Raw genomic sequence first — 20,541 nt, 5'->3', positions numbered from 1 at the left:
CTAATTTCATTTCCTGCCTGTCTGGAGAGGTATTTTCAACAGGCATCAATGTTTTTGTCTTCACAACTGATTTATTCATCAATCTCAATGTGATTTTTTTAAACCTTTAAATTACATCCAAATCCTAAAGCATCTGTTTATTACACAAGGAAATTGAAAATCTGTCTGTGTGATATCATACAAAGATTTTCCCTTAAGGTTATAAAGGAAGTTGACAGATATTAATGATTTTTTTTTCTCTTGACCTCATTCGAAGACATAGTGTAACAAAAAGGGGAAGAAATCTGGACAAATACAACAGGCCTGTGAGTTTATTTTATAAAATATATAGTAGAAAAAATGAGACTATTATTTCTAGCAGGCTATGCAATCACATCGGAGTATACATTTATTTTCTAAAAAAAGCCCCAATAACTAAAGGTAGACAGAAATGAGCTGTTATTTAAAAAAAAACAGAGTGTACATTAATCTTCTGCCTTTTTTCTAAATATGCTATATGGATTCCTGCATCCATGGATATTAGACAATAAGAAACTTGTTTTCACTGGCCCTGCATGTGTACAAAAATGAGGCAGAGGTAATAAATACTCCACGTTGTGCCCCACTGTAGGGCCAGTCACCATCAGGAGGCAGAAGAGGAAAATAGGTGCTAGGCTGGACTAATTCCAGTTGCCAGCAATAGGCTAACCTTTTGTGTGAGGGAAAGGAGTGGATGGGAGAGAACGAAACCATATCCCCATCCTTCTCTGTACAATCCAATAAAGTTCAGTAAGTGTGAGAGTGAGGAGATAACAGGAGGGAGCACCAATGCGTGCAGCCATCAGCAGCCCCACAGATCAGCTCCTCCCTTCTGCCCCCAGACTTCCTTCCTGCCAGTGGCCAGCTGATTAGTGCCTTCTCCCTCTCCTGCCCAACAAAAGCAGCTGTTTAGTGGTATGCAGGAAGTGGTGGGGGAGGATCAGGGTGGGAAGAGGTGGACCAGCAGCAGAAAGAGGTGGTATAGGGATTTGGAGAAAGGGATTGAGTGGAAGTGGACCATGGGGTGCAGTGAGAGTTGAGCAGTGCCTAGGAACGGGGGAAGTCAGCCCCTGTGTGATCATAACATGATAGTGATAAACCAGCACTATTTCAGAAACAGGAAAATCATGCCTCTCTAATCTATTAGCATTCTTTGAATATGTCAACAGCTGATAAAAGAGAACCTCTTAAATAATTTATTTGTAATTTAAAGAAACCTTTGTCAAATTTCCTCACCAAAAAGTATAAGGAAACTTTGGTAAGAAGTTATGAGATGAGCAGTATATCACTGTTAAAGAGCAAAGGCTCAGAGTATAAATAAATGGTCACTTTCCAGATAGCAGAAGGTTATCAAAGGAGCATCTTCAGGATCTGCTTTGTGATTAATGCTGTTTAATATATTTATTAATAATCTGGTCAAAAAGAATGAATAACAATTATTTAGGTTAATCAAGACCAGGGAAGACATTGAAGAATTTCTAAGAGATCTATCAGTGCTAGATGTACAGACAATGTGGTGATAGATGAAATTCACCTTGAGTTATGCATGTTACAAGACATTAGAAGGCAACATTTGAATCTTTTATCTGGAACCCCAGGTAACTGGGAGTGTTGGATAATCAAATGTGCTGGATAGTGGAGTGGTTGCTTTGAACTTTGTGCTAGAGATCGTTGTAGACCAATCCAATACTCCCAAAGCACGGCTTCTCCCAAGCATATTTTACTCACGAAAACTTTTTCCGACTGAGAAGATGGACAAGTAACTGATGACTATCAAAATGGCCTTGGAAGAACAGATCCACATTCTGGAGTAGGCTAGTTTCCTGGTCCAAATTCTCACAGATCATAAAAATGTGGAATACCTAAAGAGGGTCATGCACCTGAAAACAGCAGCAGGATTGCTGGCCCCTCTTCTTGACACAACTCAAGTTTGTGGTCATCTCTAATGCTGGGACAAAGATCAGGAAGGCAGACGCGTTGTTGTGGAGGGTGAGAACACCTGATACTGGCAAATAAACTAGGTTCATAATTCTGGAGCCCTCAGACCACATTTCTTCCATCATAGCCTCCAATCTGATCATTTCTATTCATTCTTAGTTGCCTGGTAACCCCTTTGCCTTAGACCATAAGCAGGATGAGGCCTCTGCCACCTTTATGTTCTATATATATACCTGAAGAGTCTTCTCAGCTTAGAATCCTACAACTGTGCCACAACGTTCCCTGGGAGGGTCACTTTGGTTGTTCCAAGATGCAAAGCCCAGCATCTATGAGGTTTTGGTGGCTAGTTATGTGTGTCTTGTGGTCTGTGCAGCCTTCTGTAATATTTGCACTCAGACCAAGACACCCCTTCAAGATACCCAACTCCAAACCTCACACTCTCGTCCCTGGTCCTGAGCTATCATTTCCATGGACCTGAAATCACCATATTCTCAAGGCAACACTTTGTTGCCCACTGAGCACTTCCCTCTTCTCAGAAAACAGCCCACCTGTTGTGAACAACGTTTTTCATCTCCATGGCTTGCCAATGGTATGGTTTCTGTCCAGGAATCACACTTTATGTACTGTGTCTGGTGGCAATTTTCATGTCACCTGAGTATAAACAGACTATCCCCAGTGGCCTATACCCTAAGCAACAATCATGAGGCAGAGGAGGACAATTAGATCCTAGAACCAAGCCCATGTTACTTTCTAAACTATCATCAAGATGATTGGCTCTTTTTGATCTTTTGTGCCGAGTTTATCTAAATCAATGCCACCAGTGGGGCCGACAGACTCACTGGACTTTTGGTCAAGGTGGGGTAGTTGGGCGGAAGGGATGATGCTGAGGCTAAGCTTCCCCCAGACAGCCTGCCTGGAGCATGTCGTGAAGGGCTCTGGTAGTGATTTAAAAGGCCTGGGGCACTGGCCACTGCTGCTGTTGCAATCGAAATTGTTCATGCTCATTGTCACTGAACTCATTGCCCACACCTAGTAGGAATACCGAGAACTCCAGAAGTAGTTACAAGTTGCCAAGGCAACTTACAAATTGTATGCAAACAAGCTAACACCTGTCTTTGAGGTGGGAAAAAAGGTTTGGTTATCCATGTGGAAACTGTGATTGGCTCACCCCTCTGTAAAGCTGGACCATAAGTAACTAGGATCCTCTCTGAGCACTAAAAAGATCAACTCTGTCACAATTAGTATACAGCTACTGGATTCTCTCCAATTCGCCCCATCTTCCATGTCTTTCTTCAAAAACCCTTCTTCATGAATCCCCTTCCCATTTCCTTCTACACTCCATGACTCCATCTACAACTATTCATGTTCAAGAAGAATATATTGTTCAGCATTTTCTAGACTCTTGCTGAGTCCAAGGAAAACTATGATGTTTAATTCAGTGGGGCAGATTATGCCCAGATGAATGTATGTGGGAATCTGGAGAACATGTCCATGCCCCAGATTTTCTGCACAACTTTCATCATGCTTACCCAGAGGAATCAGGACCACAGACCATACCCTCAAAGGGACTGCGATATTGTCAGGAATGAAGGCCTGAAACTGAACTCATTTCCAGGCAATTTACGAGTGCAGATATTTGCAGTGAGCTGCCTGATTGGCTTCACCCCCAGATGGCTGCTCATGCCCATCACAGTGACTATTCCTGTGTTGCTTTGTTCCTGTTTCCCTAGTCTTACATCCAGTCTTGCCTCAGCTCTGTCCTTGGCTGAGAACTACCCTTGCCTATTACCCTAGTGATTTTGGCTTTAACCCTCATCTCTGGCTCCCACCTCAGACTTGACTTCCAGCTCTGGTACCCTATTCCTAACCTTTGGCCTGATCCTTGGCTCCATCTTCTGACTACTGCCTCCAGCACTGATTCTAGCCCTGATTTCCAATGCTCAGTTCCTGATGCTCCAACATCTAAGTGTGATGCCCACTTCAGCCTCTAGGTTAGACCTCCCACACCCCAGGTACCTGACAATGAATTTGGTATTTTTGATGGAAATGTTGGATTTCGTGACTGAGCAATATGGGTAAGGATCCCATTCCCATTTCAGGACACCTTATTTTAAACAGCTTTTTAAATTTTGTGGTGAAAAGTCAAAACAAGTTTCATAACTTTTTATCATATTTTATGTTGTGTCAGTAAAGTGAAAGGTACAGCATCACACAGATTGACTTACGGACATCAGGAAGCCTATTCTCTACAGTGTATGTTATGCCCCAGGCTAGAAATGGCACAGCTCAATACGTGTAATATGTCATAGCCAGCAGCATTTGTTATAATTGGCAGTTCCTTCACGCTCTTGCAATACATACAGCAGGCTACCTGAAGTGGTAGCCCCATTTTTTTTCTCTCCTTCGGAGTAATGTTCAACACGATGTAATAAATGCTCCTGAAGTCACATTTTATTTAACATTTTTTGTATAATTTAATTTTTGAAATAATGCACCACAGAAGACTGCTTAGATTTATGGGATGGTGACAATCATGAGATGACACCAATAATCAGATAAGTATTTAAAAATGTCCAATTCCTACACTTCACTTTTTATGAATTATGATATTATCCATTGAATAATCCCCATCAGATTTTTGAACTGGATATGTAAATTGTGCCTACAGGCTTCGTGTACACAAGGCACACATAAGAAATATTGTATATTTCAGAAAACTGGTAGGACTTAGAAAGAGTGGAAAACATTGAGCATGAAATACAGTGGTGGGCCTGATTTCCTATTGCCCCACATCTTGCCTAACCATTTATAACAACTGGGTTTAAAATACACCATACTAGCTTGGTAGGATTTTATACTTGTTTTATAAGGGTGCAAATGATTATACTTCAAGGCAAAATGGAAAATCAGGTCCAATTATATCTAAATCTTGAGATCTCAAGATACACATCAACCTTACTCTTGTCCCCAATCATCAATGCTGAGCTACAGTTGCGAAAATAAAACTTTCCTTACTGAGAGCTAGATCCTCTGTAAAATAATTTAGTTCCAAAGAAGGTGCAAAAGTGTACAACAGTGGAGGCTTTAGACCTAGAAGTCCCTATCTTGCAGTCTCCAGCATATAGTCAGGGCCATGTTCAATGGGAATTTGTTAGAACAGGGACTCAATACAAAAATGAATAAATTTTAATAAGGACTCAGGAACACCATCATCATCATCAACATTTTCCCAATACCATACTATACAAACTATGTCTTTAAATCAACATTTCTGTAACCTTAACATGCACCTGTTCATTAGTTTATTTTCTATCCCACAGGCTGATTTTACTGAGAAACAGTAATTCATTTTTGTAAAAGAAACTCCCTTTCCTATGGTTTCTGAATACTAACATTCCAATGTTCACAGGGCTGGTGACAGACTTTGTGAGACCCTGGGCAATGGGGCGCCTTGGAGAGGGGCTAGGAACTGGGCCTCCCAGAAGGAGTGGGACCTCAGGAAGAAAGGCTGGGTTAGGGTGGAAGAAGTGTGGTTAGGGGCTAGCATCTCCACAGCCAGCCCTCAGTGATGCCAGGACCATGCAGCACGTGGTAGCAGTGGTGATGGCCCACTGCCCCAGGCCCTTGCTGGGCCCCAGGGTAACTGCTTCTTTTGTCCTCCCACACCCGGTCAGTGGCCTTTTAGGCACATGGTTAACTTTGCTCACACAAATTGTTTTGGTGCAGCCCCTGAGACTAGTCATATGCATAAAATTGCTGATGTGCTCAAGCATCTGCAGGACGGGGTGCTGGGACTTCAGTACCAAAATGCTGTGAAATTAAAGCTCAACTGCAGATCAAAAACCTCAGATTAACTAGTGGAAAACCAGTTTTATGGGTTTGAATGAAACTGTTCCCCAAAGAGCTTGAAGGCTCATGATGTAGAACTTACTTGCTGCATTGTAGGTGAATGTAAAGCAGACTGGACTTGCATTGGGAGTTGGTTTCCAATGGACTGCTGCATTGTTATTGGCTGGTGTTGCTGTATGTTGAGATGCTGGTGGAGAGGTGGGCTAATCTGAAGTGGTGGAGGTGGGGACACAGCCATGTTTGCTATGGAAACAGTCACTGGCATTTGGTTGTTGGGCTTGGGTGCGATATTCCGGGGCATATTCGCATGCATGGCAGTTATATGCGGATTCATTCCGGGTTGCTGGTGATAATGGGAGCTTAGGTACAGTGTGGAATGAGCCTGTGTGGGCCCATGGAACACTGACTGTTTGGAATTAATCATCTGTGGTGGTTGGGATGCCTTAACGTCAACAGGTTCGGTGTAGCTCTGTTGAGAGAATAAAGAAATGAACAATCTTTAGAAACTGATAGCTTTTTTTCTGAGATCTATTTACTGCCAAAATGAACCTCCATGTCATTCCATGCCTGGCCAAAGTATGTTCATGATCTGCAGAAATACTGTTTTGTAACTTTTCCATAGACTATCAAAAGAATTTTGTTCTATAACAAATACCCATGTTTTCCCTTTTGTTCTCTGCTTGTTATAGGGAAAACTCCTTTATGACTCAGGATGTCTTTACAGTGAATATTATTTTATTTGTCTTAAAGAAATAAAGTTAACTCTTACATATCACTCAGATTTGACTTCATTTCTATAACCACAGCCCCTTTGCTTCTGGGCTTGACATTTTGATATTACAAAATGTGGAAGTGATATCACTGACCTGATAAGCTACTCAGCAAAAAAAAACAAACATGGATCAAAACCTGCAGCCAATACTCACATGAGCAATCATTACTTCTCTTATTAGTCCCCTTAAAGTCAATGAGACCATACATGACAAGAAAGGTCATTTGTGAGAACCAATAAGTGAATGGAACACTGAACTGGGACTCAGGATACTTGTGCTCTGTTTCCATTCCTGGCTCTGCAGGTGATCTTAGGCATGTCCCAGCTCAGTGCTTCAATTACATATCTGTAAAATGGGGATAATGATACTGACCTCATTATTAAAGTGCTTTGATATCTAATGATGAAAGCAGCAGATAAGAGGCAGGTATTATGATGAAAGATAGCAGGAATAGGCACACCAGTGTGTTCGTGAATCAAATTAAAGTTCCACTATTGGCACATTTTATTTTTAATATATTCTGTGTTAGGCTTATATACGTGTCCATATGAACTGTGTTTTGTAGATTGTGATTCTGGAAAGAATATAGGCATGCAAAATAATTAATTTTAATCAGAATTCTCTCAATGAATCCAATGAAGGAATTCTGCTTAAAAACTGGTGGTACCATTTGGGCTATAGAATGTTTGACGACTTGCAAACAAGAAAATTATCTCAACTGTTCCTGAGGAATACAGCGCTAAGATAAGTGAGAACAGTAATGACCTTTCAAAATAATTGCAGCATTTTCTTCTTTTCTTAAAGCAGCCACTATGCAATATTTTAATAATAAACAGTTCTTATGTTCATAAGTAACTACGCTGAATTTCCACTAAATTTGTTCAATTCTCCATGCACTCAGTTTCTTAGAACCCCTAATTGAGTGGTAAACTAGATGTGTTCAAGTAAATGCCAAAAACAGTTAAAGATTAACCACCTGGTGCTTATGTGTGGGTACCTGAATAATAAGAAGGCAGTTAAGGAAAGGATGTACAGTATTTATTACCAGTGAAAAGTGAAATGCTGAATAAAACGGTAAATGTTACTCTGGAAAAGAGAAGTCAGTGTGTGAAAGCACAGGCTGGAATATGCATACATACTTTTGCCCTACCGCTATCTCAACAAGTTTGTTCTGTCTGTGAGTTAAAATAAATTTTCATGTTACTTTCAGAACTCCAGCATCAGCTGTGCCTGTGAACGTCTATTTGTATGCTTTCTGATGTATGTTCCATCACCAACAATTAAATGATATACACATCACAGAAACTGGTTCATTATGTGTGATGACATACAACAAAAAAGATTATAACTTTGTTTTCCCAAGTCAAGCTGCAACACCGAATCAGCATAACTTATTTTGTCTAGTAAACTAAGGAAGATGATAAAAGAAATGCAAATCTCTCTCTCTCTCTCTCTCCCCCCATGAACAGTATGCACTAGATACACACACAGGCTGTGGTTACGCTGACCTGAACTGCTGGCAGCAGTTTGCAAATGGCGGTCCCAAAAATGCAAATTGATGCTCATTTGCATATTCACTCACTGGCCAATGCTGCCATACCACCAGCATAAAAAAGCTGTGTAAATGTGGTTCAGCCGGTGAAACCCCCACTTTTTTGGCAGCCTCTTATGCCTGGAAAAACAGGCCTTTACCACCTGAGCTACTGGAGAGTCCATTTTCGCTTGAGTAGGGAAAGGACTTCAAGGCTCTGTAGATTAATTGCTGGAGAATGACAGACACTCATATACAGTCAGGTAAGGAGCAATGAAACACATACACATCAGCCACGACATTACAGTAGGTTTCTCAGACTTCATTGCACCATTATCCCCTTCTGACAGCAAAAATTGTGATGACACCAGGGGGACATAAGCTTAAGTCCATCCAAGCCCTGCCTAGCTAGGTGGGGTAGGAGGGGTAAAGCCAAAGCTGGGGCACCACCATCTCATATATAGTGGGGATGGCAAAGGGAGAAAAGCTGAAGTCTATGACTTGAAGTCCAGGCAGGGGGCCTATAAACAGTGCCCCACCACCCAGAGCTGAAACCCTTAGGCTTTGGCTTCAGCCCCAAGAGATGGGGCTCAGACTTTGGCTTTGGGCCCCAGTAAACTCAGCCAGCACTGGCAACTCCATTAAAAAGGGGTCATAACCCACTTTGGTGTTCTGACCCATGGTTTGAGAGCCACTGCATTAGAGAATTGCAGATTAATATCCTAGTTTTTTTCACACCAGTGCCCTATGCCTTCTACTTGTTACAGAGTTTAATTCAAAGTCCTCGTCTTCATCTTTCAGGATCTTAATATGCAGGGTCCATGTTATTTTAGAATTGTCTCTGTATATAAGACTGCTGCATCCCTAAGATGTAGAGAAGCAGTTTTGGTGTGAATTCTGAACATATGAAACACCATTTCAAAAGATGCATGCCCATCTTCTGGACCTTATGCAAAACTCACCTTTTCACAAGATTCTACTAAGACAGAATACACCCCTGTCTTCACACTTTCACACTACTGTAATAATATTTGTTCTAAATATGCTTTCCAATATATTATCTAAAACTCATAATTTCCTGGTCAGTGTTGTTCTGATTAAATATGTATGCCAACACAGTATGTAAAGTTATAAGATTCTCCTTATGGTGTTATTAACATGTTTCATACCCAATAGCCCTGCACAGACAGAAGTTGGCATATAGGCCTGTGCTAAACCAAGGGATGTGTGTTCTGCTTAATTCGCATTTGAGAAGCAAACAGAGACATCAACCAGGAAGGGAAGAGAAGGAAGGGAAGTTCAAACAGGTGGAAAAACGGTAGGGTATATCCTTCCACATAGACTCTTTGTTTCCTGGTATCCAGATGGCAGTGTTTGTGAAGAGGGAAACTGAAATTATAAATAGCAGGGACAAACACATTAAGGCACCTCTCTTCTTGCCCATCACATTCACTGCATCTGAAGAAACAAAGGAAGCAACAGTTGGGCTTTCAGGGAGAGAGTTTGACCAAATAGTTTGGACAGTAATGGTACAGGAGCATGTGGTGAAAAACTTTGTTTGAATTTAATGTAATTTGTTAAGTTAGTGTTTTATTATTATTGTCAGCCCAAAAGATTTAAGTTTAGCCAAGTAGTGAGGCAACTTTCACAATAGTCCATGTCACCAGCCTTGCCTCTAATATTTTTAAAATAGGCTTAACACCTAATAAGGTGAACATGTGATAGTATGGGTTTAATGTCACAGCTATGCATTAATAGCCTTAACAACATTATCGTTATTGTTTTTGTACCCATTTCTGACTTTTATTCGTTGTTACTTGTATTGCATTGTATGCATTGTCAAATATATCTTTATAGTAAATAACCTGATCTTTTTTGTTCTACCTGATTCAGTTTGTTCAGGCTGAAGTGTCTAGATAACTTCTTTTAGGGCAACAAATTGTGCACATGTCATTCCATTAAAGGAATAATAAATTTAGTGTGTCTGTACTGTCCAGGAGAGGGCTGGGCAGTTCAGGACATATGCTTCTGGAGGGGAAAATGTGAGCCTAGGAGTGAGTTAGGACCACCCTTTGGTAAACTTTGAGGCTAGTAAGAGCCGAGGTATGGCTGGCTGGCTGGCTTCAGCACACAGACACAGTGGGAGGTGACTTACATGCTGGAGGCTCTCTGTTAACAGCAAGACATTTAAAGAGCACCCCAGTTACAAGCAGAGGCGACACAGCTATACATGAGCCTGGATTGTACCCTGGTATGTCACAAGTCTAAAAATAGGCCAGAGATAGAAATGGGCCATTTATAAAGAAAGAAAAAGCAGGGGAGTGACAAAGGAAAAGAAACAAATAACGTAAATATAAGCAACCAAATACCAGGAGCATCAGGGCTTAGCCCACTGTTGCCACTCTTATTTTCCTATATAAGTCAGTGCTTAGATACAACACTATGAATGAGAGAAATAATTTAGTTAATGGAACATCAGTCTCTTTTTGTCTTCCCCCAAATGTCCCTCATAACTCTGCTGCTCTCTTCTCCTACCCTTGAGCAAAGTGAGGCCTGCCCTTTACCTCCCAAGCTCCTGTTCGGTGCCAAAACTTCTCATGCCTATCTTTAACCTAACACCCTATGCACACCATGTCTCTTGAGACAGAGCTACTTGGAGAAACACACTGGTTTCCACCTGCCCCAGATCTAACCTCTCAGTATAGTATCCTGTCTTCCTACACACCGTCACATCCTGAACACGCCATGAATGAAGACAGGTTATGCCATCAAAAGAGACAGGTGCAGGAGGAGTTCCCACCAAAGAAAAGTCATACTGGAATTTCTTCCACCCTAGAGTCCTCTCTGAGCACCAGCTTCTCATGGCCAGAAACTCCACTAAGAACAAATATTCTGATCAATACAGTGGCCCTACAGAAACTAGCTGTCTCTCAGGTGACAGCCACCAGGCACTCTGATAGATTAATTAGGGACAGAATTTTCCTTTTCAAGTTGAATCTGTATACATTACAGTTCCTCATTTCTGTAGCTGATGTTTGAAACTATCACTTTTAAATCAATGTTATCACTTTTAGGCTATGAAAAACTTAAATCTGTAAGTGAGAGTTTTTATTCTCATTCTGAGTTGTTTCTCCTTTCTGGCCACTGGTGGCTTTTCTGACTTGGCTTCTGTAGAAAAAGAAAGAGAAGCTGAGTGACTGAAAATAAAAAAGGTAGTTTTTTCATAAGGCACAATTCTATGGGTCTGATCCAGAGCATAATGAAATTATGGGTTGAATCTCTCTAGTCCATCACTCTCTCATCCAGCAACATCTGTAATCTGGCACGATTTTAGTTAGCTGGACAACCACTTATCATGGGTGTGGCCAAGTTTCCCACAGTCCCATAAAGTTTGTTTACACCCACCAGTCCCAGCTCTCAGTGTTCTGTGCTGGTATGTAGCTGTAAGGTACTCCTAATTGTCCCCTAAGAGCCCAATAAGCAGCAAAAGTATTGGTAATGTGTTACACAATACTGACCTCCCATGGTTCAGCAAATTCTCTCATCCGGCACTGGTCAGGTCCTAAGCATGCCGGATGAGAGAGGTTCAACCTGTAGTCGGAAGTCTCGTGTTAACTTCAATAGGTCAAAACTTATATCCCACTAACAATGAGTTGATGCCCATCTCTTTCCATGAAAATTATACAGGAACTAGTCAAGTGAAGCTGAGATCAGTTTCAGCTGGTGAGTACTGGTTCTTACCTGTGCTTTCTTAGAAGTGCAAGCTGAAACTTTAAAATAGTTACACTTATTTTATTTTGCCCTTTCAAACCCTGTTTGTGCAGACAGTGGCTGTATCTACACTACAAAAATAACTTCGAAGTTGCATCTACACACACCCTACTTCGAAGTTAAACTTCAAAGTAGGGCACTGCTCCACTCCTGGGAATGGAGTAAGGACTTCGAAGTTGGGCTCCCTTCAGGTTAACTTTGAAGTGAGGGAAAATGTGTGTGGACTCTCTGCTGGCTACTTCAATGTAGTGCCTAACGGCAAAGTTAGTTCCTAGTGTAGACGCACCCAGGTATGTTGGAAAAGCTGTCAGTAGGTAGGATCTTAAACAACTGTATGTGTGCATGTGCACACAAACACCTATTTGCTCAAAACAGCAGTGCAACACACACACACACACACACAGAGACAGAGTGGCCATCAGAGAAAAAGAAAACTGTCAGTTTTTTCCAAGAGGCATCATGCAGTTACAATTACAACAGTCATTCTACATGTAGAGAAAATATTTGAGGTAATTCAGAAATCTCCCTGTGATGACTGGCAAAACACACAATCACCTTTAGGAAAATGGTCAGTGGTGAAGACACATTTACAGAGCCAGCCACATTTTTGCTCACAATCAGGAACAAAGGCAGTTGTCAAACTAAAATTCGCTGCTGCATTCTTGACAGTGTCTGGGAGTGCTGTTAGAGGAGGTCTCAGCCTGCTATACAATTAAAGGGGCAATGTTGTCACATGTTCATTAGCGTCAAGAAAAAATTGCACATATGGTTAGTTAATATGATATTATTTGAGGGCACAAATTTGACCTCACTATGTCATCAGAGATTTGAAAAATTACCTTTTTTCCTACTTGAGGTTAGATATAAGACATAGTTAAGTCAGTCTACAGACAACATTCACATATAGTATATATACATAATATTTGCAAATACATAAATATATACATTTAACATATAAAAGGAAAATCCTACTGCCAGCCAGCCTACACAAGAAAGCTAGTATAAGCAATAAAAAGTGCTTGTTTTTAAAAAGTCAAATTGCAATTCACAGCATTTTATGTAATGCTATACAAATTGCTATATACTGTAGGTTGCATTTCTGAGCCTGAAAAGTACTAAAAGCTGCAAGTAAGGGCAAATATAAATACATTTGTTTAAAGTGCAAAAGCTTAGTCAGTATTATAAACAATATGGCAATCTGCATTGCATTACATATAATGCTTTGTAATATAATTTTGACTTTATATATTGATTTCCACACACATGAACAGGCTTGACTATAACTCCATTAATTTCAATCATTATAAAAAGAAAAGAAAAATTTTGAGAAAACATCTAGCAAATAAATTGCTAGAGTTAATGGGGATTAATGCATAGCTATGACATTAAATCCATACTATCAGATGTTCTCTTTACTAGGTATTAACCCTATTTAAAAAAATTAGAGGCAAGGCTAGTGACATGAGCTATTGTTAAAGTTGCCTTACTACTTGGCTAAACTTAAATCTGGTGGGCTGACCTTTTACATGTCAGACATATACCTGATATGTGGGGAGGGGAAGCAGATTTTGGCCAGAACAGTTCAGCTGTTTATAGGTAGCTGCATGTGACTTGATCCAGCAGTATTCATACCCACAGAACAGCTAAGCACACTCCTTCCAGAGGGCAAGGCAGACTTATGCCATTTCCTAGCTTTGGCCAGACCTGAAAATCAATCCTGGAGATGCAATTCCAGCTACCGCAATTGCGTAGCTGGAATCAATGTATCTATAATCAACTTATCTGGCCCTCCTCACAGAAGTTTGGTCAACAGGAGAGTTTTTCCCATCAATGTCCCTTACTCCTCAAGACAATGAAAAGTACAGGGGTTGACTGCTGAGACCTGATAGTTCAATTGTGTGTGTTCCTACTAGGCATATGAAATTAAAACCTGGAAGATCGGCCCTGACCAGGTCGATCTCCCAGTAAGTACAGATATAGCCTTAATAACATTCTTTTAATATAGTTTTCATATGTGTAATAATAGTTTAGATTTTAACAGAGAGGCTGCATCTACACTAGCAAGTTCTTTTGAAAGATTTTTTGAAAAAAGGGTGCTCTTTTGAAACAGCCCATGGAGCATCTACACACAAAAAGTGATCTTTCGAAAGTAAATTGAAAGAATGTGGTGCTCCTTTTGAAATCACTCTTCCTTTCCTGTTTCAAGAAGAGCGTCCCCTTTCGAAAGTTTCTTTTGAAAGAAAACATGTAGACACTCCGCAGGGCCCTTCTTTTGAAAGAGCAGTCTTCCTTTTCGATCCCTGACCTGTTCTTTCGAAAGAGCAGGCGCTGTGTGGATGCTCCCTTTTGAAAAAGCAGATTGCTCTTTTGATCCACTTTTTTGTGTGTAGATGCACTTTTTCAAAAGAAGCTCTTTTGGAAGAGATCTTCTGGAAAAGCTTCTTTTGAAAGATCTCTACAGTGCTGATATAGCTAGAGTGTTTATACTCTGTTTCAAACAGAGGCATTCCACACAGGTGCCTTTTAATATATCACATATCCAGTTTGTAATTACATTTTTCTTTCATGTGCCATCACTCCCAAATACTGAAGGTTAAGCAAATGCTTTAGGCCCACTAAAGCCAATGGGACCTAAGCAGATAATTACTGGTAAGTGCTTTCCTAAATAGGGATGGACTTAAATATATACTCAGGTGTTGTCCTACACTGAGTTAGAGCTTTAGACACCAATGTTTCTTTAACTGAATTTTCTCTGAATGAACCTCTCTCCACAAATGCCATCCTGATATTTTTTTGCCCTTACAAATCAGAGTAAATTTCTCAGTTTTAGATATATTTATCTTAGGCTGTGTCTACAATAGCCCAAAACTGCGAAATTGCCATGCAAATAGCCATTTGGAAGTTTACTAATGAAGTGCTGAAATACGTATTCAGCGCCTCATTAGAATGCTGGCAGCCGCGGCACTTTGAAATTGAGGTGGCTCACTGCCACGTGGCTCGTCCAGACAGGGCTCCTTTTTGAAAGGACCCTGGCAACTTCGAAATCCCCTTATTCCGATCTGTTGTTTAGTATTTAATTATAAATAAGGTATGATGGGCAAAATATTGACACCTTTTTTACAAGTAAAATGCTTACCACTGAGTAAAATCTTATAAATACATTAGCAATCCTGTACAGTGGAACCTTTGTACAGTTTCATTGCTTAGAAATTCTTTATGTATGCAACAGACTCTATCTCGGAAATTATCAAATGTAGAAAAGAAATGAAAGACATTTTGTACATGCTTTTAATAAATATTTTGGCATATAGGATGCTACATTTCAAGTATATAAGACAACACAGGAAAACCATGAATAAGGTTATACTGATGTCTCATTTTAGGTACCAATGCAAACTTTATGAAGGGTTATAGACTGAAAAACCTGAATAAGTGATAAGATCATGTGGAAAGCTGCATCTAAGGCGTGGGTGTTATTATCCATTAAATCTTTCTTTGAAATGTCTCTCTCACAACGGTAAACATGTTATGAAACTAACAAAATGTGCTGCCCAGTCACACCTACATAAGCTTCAAGCACTGCAATCCTCACTCATAACCACTGTATAGCCAAGTGCGTCTAAACCTGGTCTCGTCAACATTTTGGATTCTGTGAAATAGACACCAAAATGATCATCAGCAATATGATTCTGCAGACTTCCCCTTTGAAGTGTCACGGCTGCAAGCTGCAGTACTCTTACTTTTGTCTGTGGGTTTTAAGACAGTGGGTTTATATTATATCAGTTGTGAGATCCTGGGCCCTATCAATGTCTCTATATATCAATATCAAATATTGCTGCTCTCTGTGTACAGTGGGTCCTGCGACATGCTCTTGTTCCAAAGCGAGCAATCCACACTATGTCCTATGCTGTGTTCACATATGTCATCTGAGGCATGCACGAGTTCACCAGGTCATGGGAATGTGTGCATTGTGGTTCTGAGGATGACCATTGCTCCAGAGTGCCTGCATTAAAAATGAGGCATTTTATAAGAGATACCAGAGATTTCTCTTGTATTAAGAAAACAGCATGACTGGCAACTTTGCAGTGCTGTGTGGCATCTGCTGGCAATTATGATCTACTTACAGATGACCACTGCATCTCTCATTTGTTCCACTGTGATTATGTTTCCAGTCTCTAGATATTGTACAAGTAGGAATGGATTTGATGTGGTATGCCTACGTTGGGAAATTACTGCTTGTATTGAGCACTATGGCAGAGCATGGCTATGATAAGTATAAGGTGGTAATGAGCAACAATATTTGCACTAGAAACCATGGTACTGAGTACCATAGAAGGACGGAAAATGGTTTACAATCTGTCACAATACATATATATATGCGTATGTTACCTTGGATACAAGGCTTGCTCTATACGCAGCTAGCTGCTTCAAATATTCCTTCTTAGCAGCTTCAGTTTTCTTTTTGTACACCTACAAAACAACAGAGCGTTAGTAAATGAATCTGTTCCATACCCAATTCCCATTCATATAACCAGTCTGTTTCATGCATCTTCAAAACACCCTTCTAATTAAACAGCCTTTTCTTTTTTCTGTAGATTTTTAAGGAGGGAAAGTGCAAACACAACACCAAACACTTTCTAAAAATAAAAGAAAGCTCCTTTGCCTACACAGTGATTCTTATAGGTATGAGGGGACTGAGGATATTCCTATTGACATGATAGCATCAATCCTCAAAGGCATGTTAAACTGAGAGTTCAGTTCCAGACTGGACCAGTGAGAGGTACTCTTCATAGTGGTCGCCCTCTGGCAGACCAGCTGAACTTTTCTGGATAACAGAAGAGTGAATGGGTCCAGGACTGCTGAGTTGGGAAGAAAAAGGGAAGAAGTGGTATGACCAGGACAATGAGATCTTGGGAAGATATCAATGCCATTCAGCATGACTGGGAAATTTTTGTCCATTCTTAGGTAAACTGTTGGACAGCCAGAGAAGCCCAGTCCAAAGGAAGGCAGAGGCAAATCAAGGCTCCGGAGAGCTCTGCGCAGAAAGGACATATTAAGGAACCATGAAAAGAAGTTAGTATAAGTCACTATTCCAATCTTGCTGCTGAAAACTTCTGCTGAGCTCTCCAAGAGAGCGTATATTTTCCTGTCTATTTCTCTCAATTCATAGTTCTGCCTGCAGTGTAACTAACATGAACTATGTGCCACACAACAGCTATATGAGTTATAAGATTCAGCAAAAATTTCCCAGTGCTTCAGGACTGAAGGTTATTTGTGCGGATTGGCATGACACCCAGATGCAATGATAAGTGGGGCATTAAAAATATAGATAGAAAATTGGGAAGCCAGGCACCTGACCAGTGGGTACGCAGCCTTTCTTGCTATGGAGGCAAGCTCCACAAAGGCTAATTCCTTGCCAGGGTGCATGCTGGGAAGGGTTTTGAAACAACCTAAGGGAGACTTGCTCTGTTGCTAAACCCTCACCCAGTCTGTGATTAGTTAAAGTGCCATGGATGGCAAAAGCAAGTTAAAATAACTTTGAGATGTCCTCATAAAATCTGCAGGTGAGACACATACACACATCCTTCACAGCAAGGTAAACTTTGTGAAACTTTAAAATGATCTCTTTTGATCCCCTTATTCTTCAGTAAAGCCAGAGCACTCTCACAATGGAGAACATCTGGAAGTTGCAAACTATATGTACACAGCACAATACAATTCCAAAATACAAAATCAGAGCAACAGTACTGGGCTGGAAGGAGCTGGTACTACATCATTTAGAGAAAGAATACCCCTGTGAAATATCTTTTATTTCAGTGAAGCTTTTGCTTTCAGAGAAAGAACAATCCTCTGATCTAGGCTGGGAAAACTCGGAGGTTGTCTAAAAGGATTAAAGATTTTGCTTCCTAGGGAAGCATAATATAATAATGAAAAAAGATGAGTCCTAGGATACCAAAACTGCAAATATCTACATACAGAGAAAAAAGATTGTGTTTTGCTGTGCAACTGTGTGAGTACATTCTTGTAATTTCTTCAGATTAGGGTAAATATATGGTGTACGTTGAGATCATATTGTTTTTCAGAGAAGTGGTAACAAGTTGCTTTTTACATTGTGATGGTTTGCGGTTATTGGGCAAGCATACTGTTGTTTGAGAAAACAAACTGAGAATTAGTTGACAATCTGTTCCCAGGTGCTGAAATGAATTAGCACGTCCTACAGAACAAAGAGGAATTCAGAACACAGCTTCATCTTTTTGCTATCCAGATTTCAAAACCACAACTGAGCACGATAATACCACGTACCCAGAGTGAAGATCTTTAAAAGACCACGTAGGGTTTTTTTTTTTTTTTTTTGATACTTCAGTCCTGTGGCAGTTAATCAGAAATCTCATATCGCACTACATGAGTATCAAAATGTTATGCAACGTAGTTCCACACAATGGCTGGATCTATGCAGAGGGGTACTGCTGGCAGCTTCATGCTAATGAGCAGTCGCGCAATTGCAAATGGATGCTCATTAGCATAATCACACAGCTAATTAGCATAGCCATGCGAAATCTCACTGCTGGCAGAAGCTGCTGCCGGAAGTAAACATGTCGCGTAGATGTGCCTGTGCCGACAAAAGCCCCCTATGTCACCAGCTCCCTATGTTTGAATTCACGATTATGCTAGTGAGCATCCATTTGCAATTGCGAGACTGCTTATTAGCATGAAGCTACTGGCAATACCCCTCTGTGTAGACCCAGCCAATAGCTATAAGCCATGTTGGTCCCAGGATATTAGAGAGACAAGATGGGTGACGTAGTATCTCTTGTGGGTCAACTACTATTTGCACAGAGACAACTTCTGAATGGTACAGAGGTTTTCTGCCTTTCCCAGATCAGAAGAAGGGCTTGAAAGCTTCGCTCTCTTACCAACAGAAGCTCGTCCAACAAAAGATATTACCTCACCCACCTTTTCTCTCCAATATAAAACATTTAAGCAATTCCACTGTGTATTTATAGTCAAAGCATATGGAAAAAACTTTCTTAAAGACCTGGATTCCACCCCTTCCCCCAGATTTGTGGTGCATTCCCAACACTAAACAACCAACAACTCTTCACAGTACCCTCGGGCAAAAGAGGTGGGATCTTAACTTTGCCACTGGAGGAAATGAATGCCAGAACTATCCACTGACAATGGCCTGGTACTAGCTGTCAGTCAATTAAATTTAGGAATTGTTAGTTCAGTTTCCCTTAGCTGACCATAATTGGCTGTTGTTGTGCATGTGGCTTTTGCTGAGGGTTGTACTTCTTTTATTAATGGCAATGAACATCTTCTAGCTGAATGTTTGCCTCTAAATTCCATTTGGAGCCATCTGGCTTATAGGATACACTGCTAACCACAAGTATTGCATAAATACCCAACCTACCAAATGAAAACACAACTATTTGGACGGCTATATTATGATACTAACTTCTTGTCACAACATGCTTCATGTATCTATGACCTTTTATGTTTGGAGCGTAAGCTTCTTGCAGCAATGCCCATATCTTTACGTGCACTATTTTGTACAATGCTGAGCACACCGTCTGCCCTGAAGAAACATATTAGAAGAACCCTGAGACTGTATTTCCTTCAGCTTCTCTTCTATGTGAAATTCCTCTAACAGTCATACTTTCTGGAAGGGTATTGCCTCATAAAACTTACCGACCCTCTGAGACACACACTATGCTCTTGAGAATTTTGAGAACCATATGCACCTGCTGGGGCTCAAGGACTTCAGCCTCCTGGGGAGAGAGGCCTTCAGTCCTGCAGGGCATGGGGGGAGGGTCTTAGGGCTTCAGCTCAGTCAGGTGGACCCCTTGGGACTGAATCCCCAAGCCTGGGCAGGTACACCCTCTCAGGCTGAAGTGCCACCCCTACAGCACAGGGCAGAAGCATCAAGTTCCCACACCCAGCAGGCACTAGGTGACAGGCCTGTTCTCGCCGACAGACAACCTCCTAACCTTATGAGGATTCTCGCTAGCAACCACAGGCTAACCACAATAATGCCAATCCTGGAACTTTTCCTTGAAACAAGCCCTGTTGCCAACTTTGTTCACAATCTATTCTGGAGATACTATCACTGGACCTAACCACGTTAATTACAGAATCATGGGCACATTCTCCTGTTCCTCTACTGTCATTTACGCCATCATGTGCCAACAATGTCCACATAATCTGTATATAGGACAGACTAACACTCTTTGCCAAAGAATGAATGGACACAGAGCAGACATCAAAAATCTCCAAATACACAAACCTGTCAGGCAGCATTTTAATGGAATGGGCCATTCTATTAAAGACCTGAGAGTCTGTATTCTGGATAAAAGATGGTTTAACAACCATCTACAGAGAAAATGTTTGGAACTAACATTAATATTCAATTTTGACACATTAACATGTGGTTTGAACAGGGGCAGCAATTACCTGTCCCATTACAAGACTCTTTTACTCTTTGATGTTTGATGTAACACTTATTTCCCCTACACTCACCCCGCTCTCTTGCTCTTCTATCTGATTTGCCAACAATGATAACGTTTTTTCTGATTTGTCAACGTTGATAACAATCTTTGGACCTCTGTGTTTTATATGTTGAGTCTGTTTTGGTAGGGCTGCAGATCTGAAGAAGTGGGTCTG

General features: G+C 40.7%; 1 protein-coding gene across 2 annotated transcripts in view; it reads right to left on the bottom strand.

Annotated features, from left to right (window-relative positions):
- The window catches only part of TOX (thymocyte selection associated high mobility group box), a 289,645-nt gene that overhangs the window by 7,684 nt on the left and 261,420 nt on the right, over positions 1-20,541 (bottom strand). Inside the window, exons 6-7 of one of the 2 annotated variants that reach the window (XM_074985767.1) lie at positions 16,270-16,350; positions 5,888-6,274 (exon numbers count right to left, since the gene is read on the bottom strand). In XM_074985767.1, the coding sequence (XP_074841868.1) occupies positions 5,888-6,274; positions 16,270-16,350 (468 nt within the window). The remainder of the gene's footprint in view (positions 1-5,887; positions 6,275-16,269; positions 16,351-20,541) is intronic. The other variant, XM_074985768.1, reaches the window with a different exon arrangement.

The sequence above is a fragment of the Carettochelys insculpta genome, chromosome 2, assembly GCF_033958435.1.
Source record: "Carettochelys insculpta isolate YL-2023 chromosome 2, ASM3395843v1, whole genome shotgun sequence".
In the NCBI taxonomy this organism is placed as follows: Eukaryota; Metazoa; Chordata; order Testudines; family Carettochelyidae; genus Carettochelys; species Carettochelys insculpta.
This window is presented reverse-complemented; position numbering and strand designations above follow the sequence as displayed.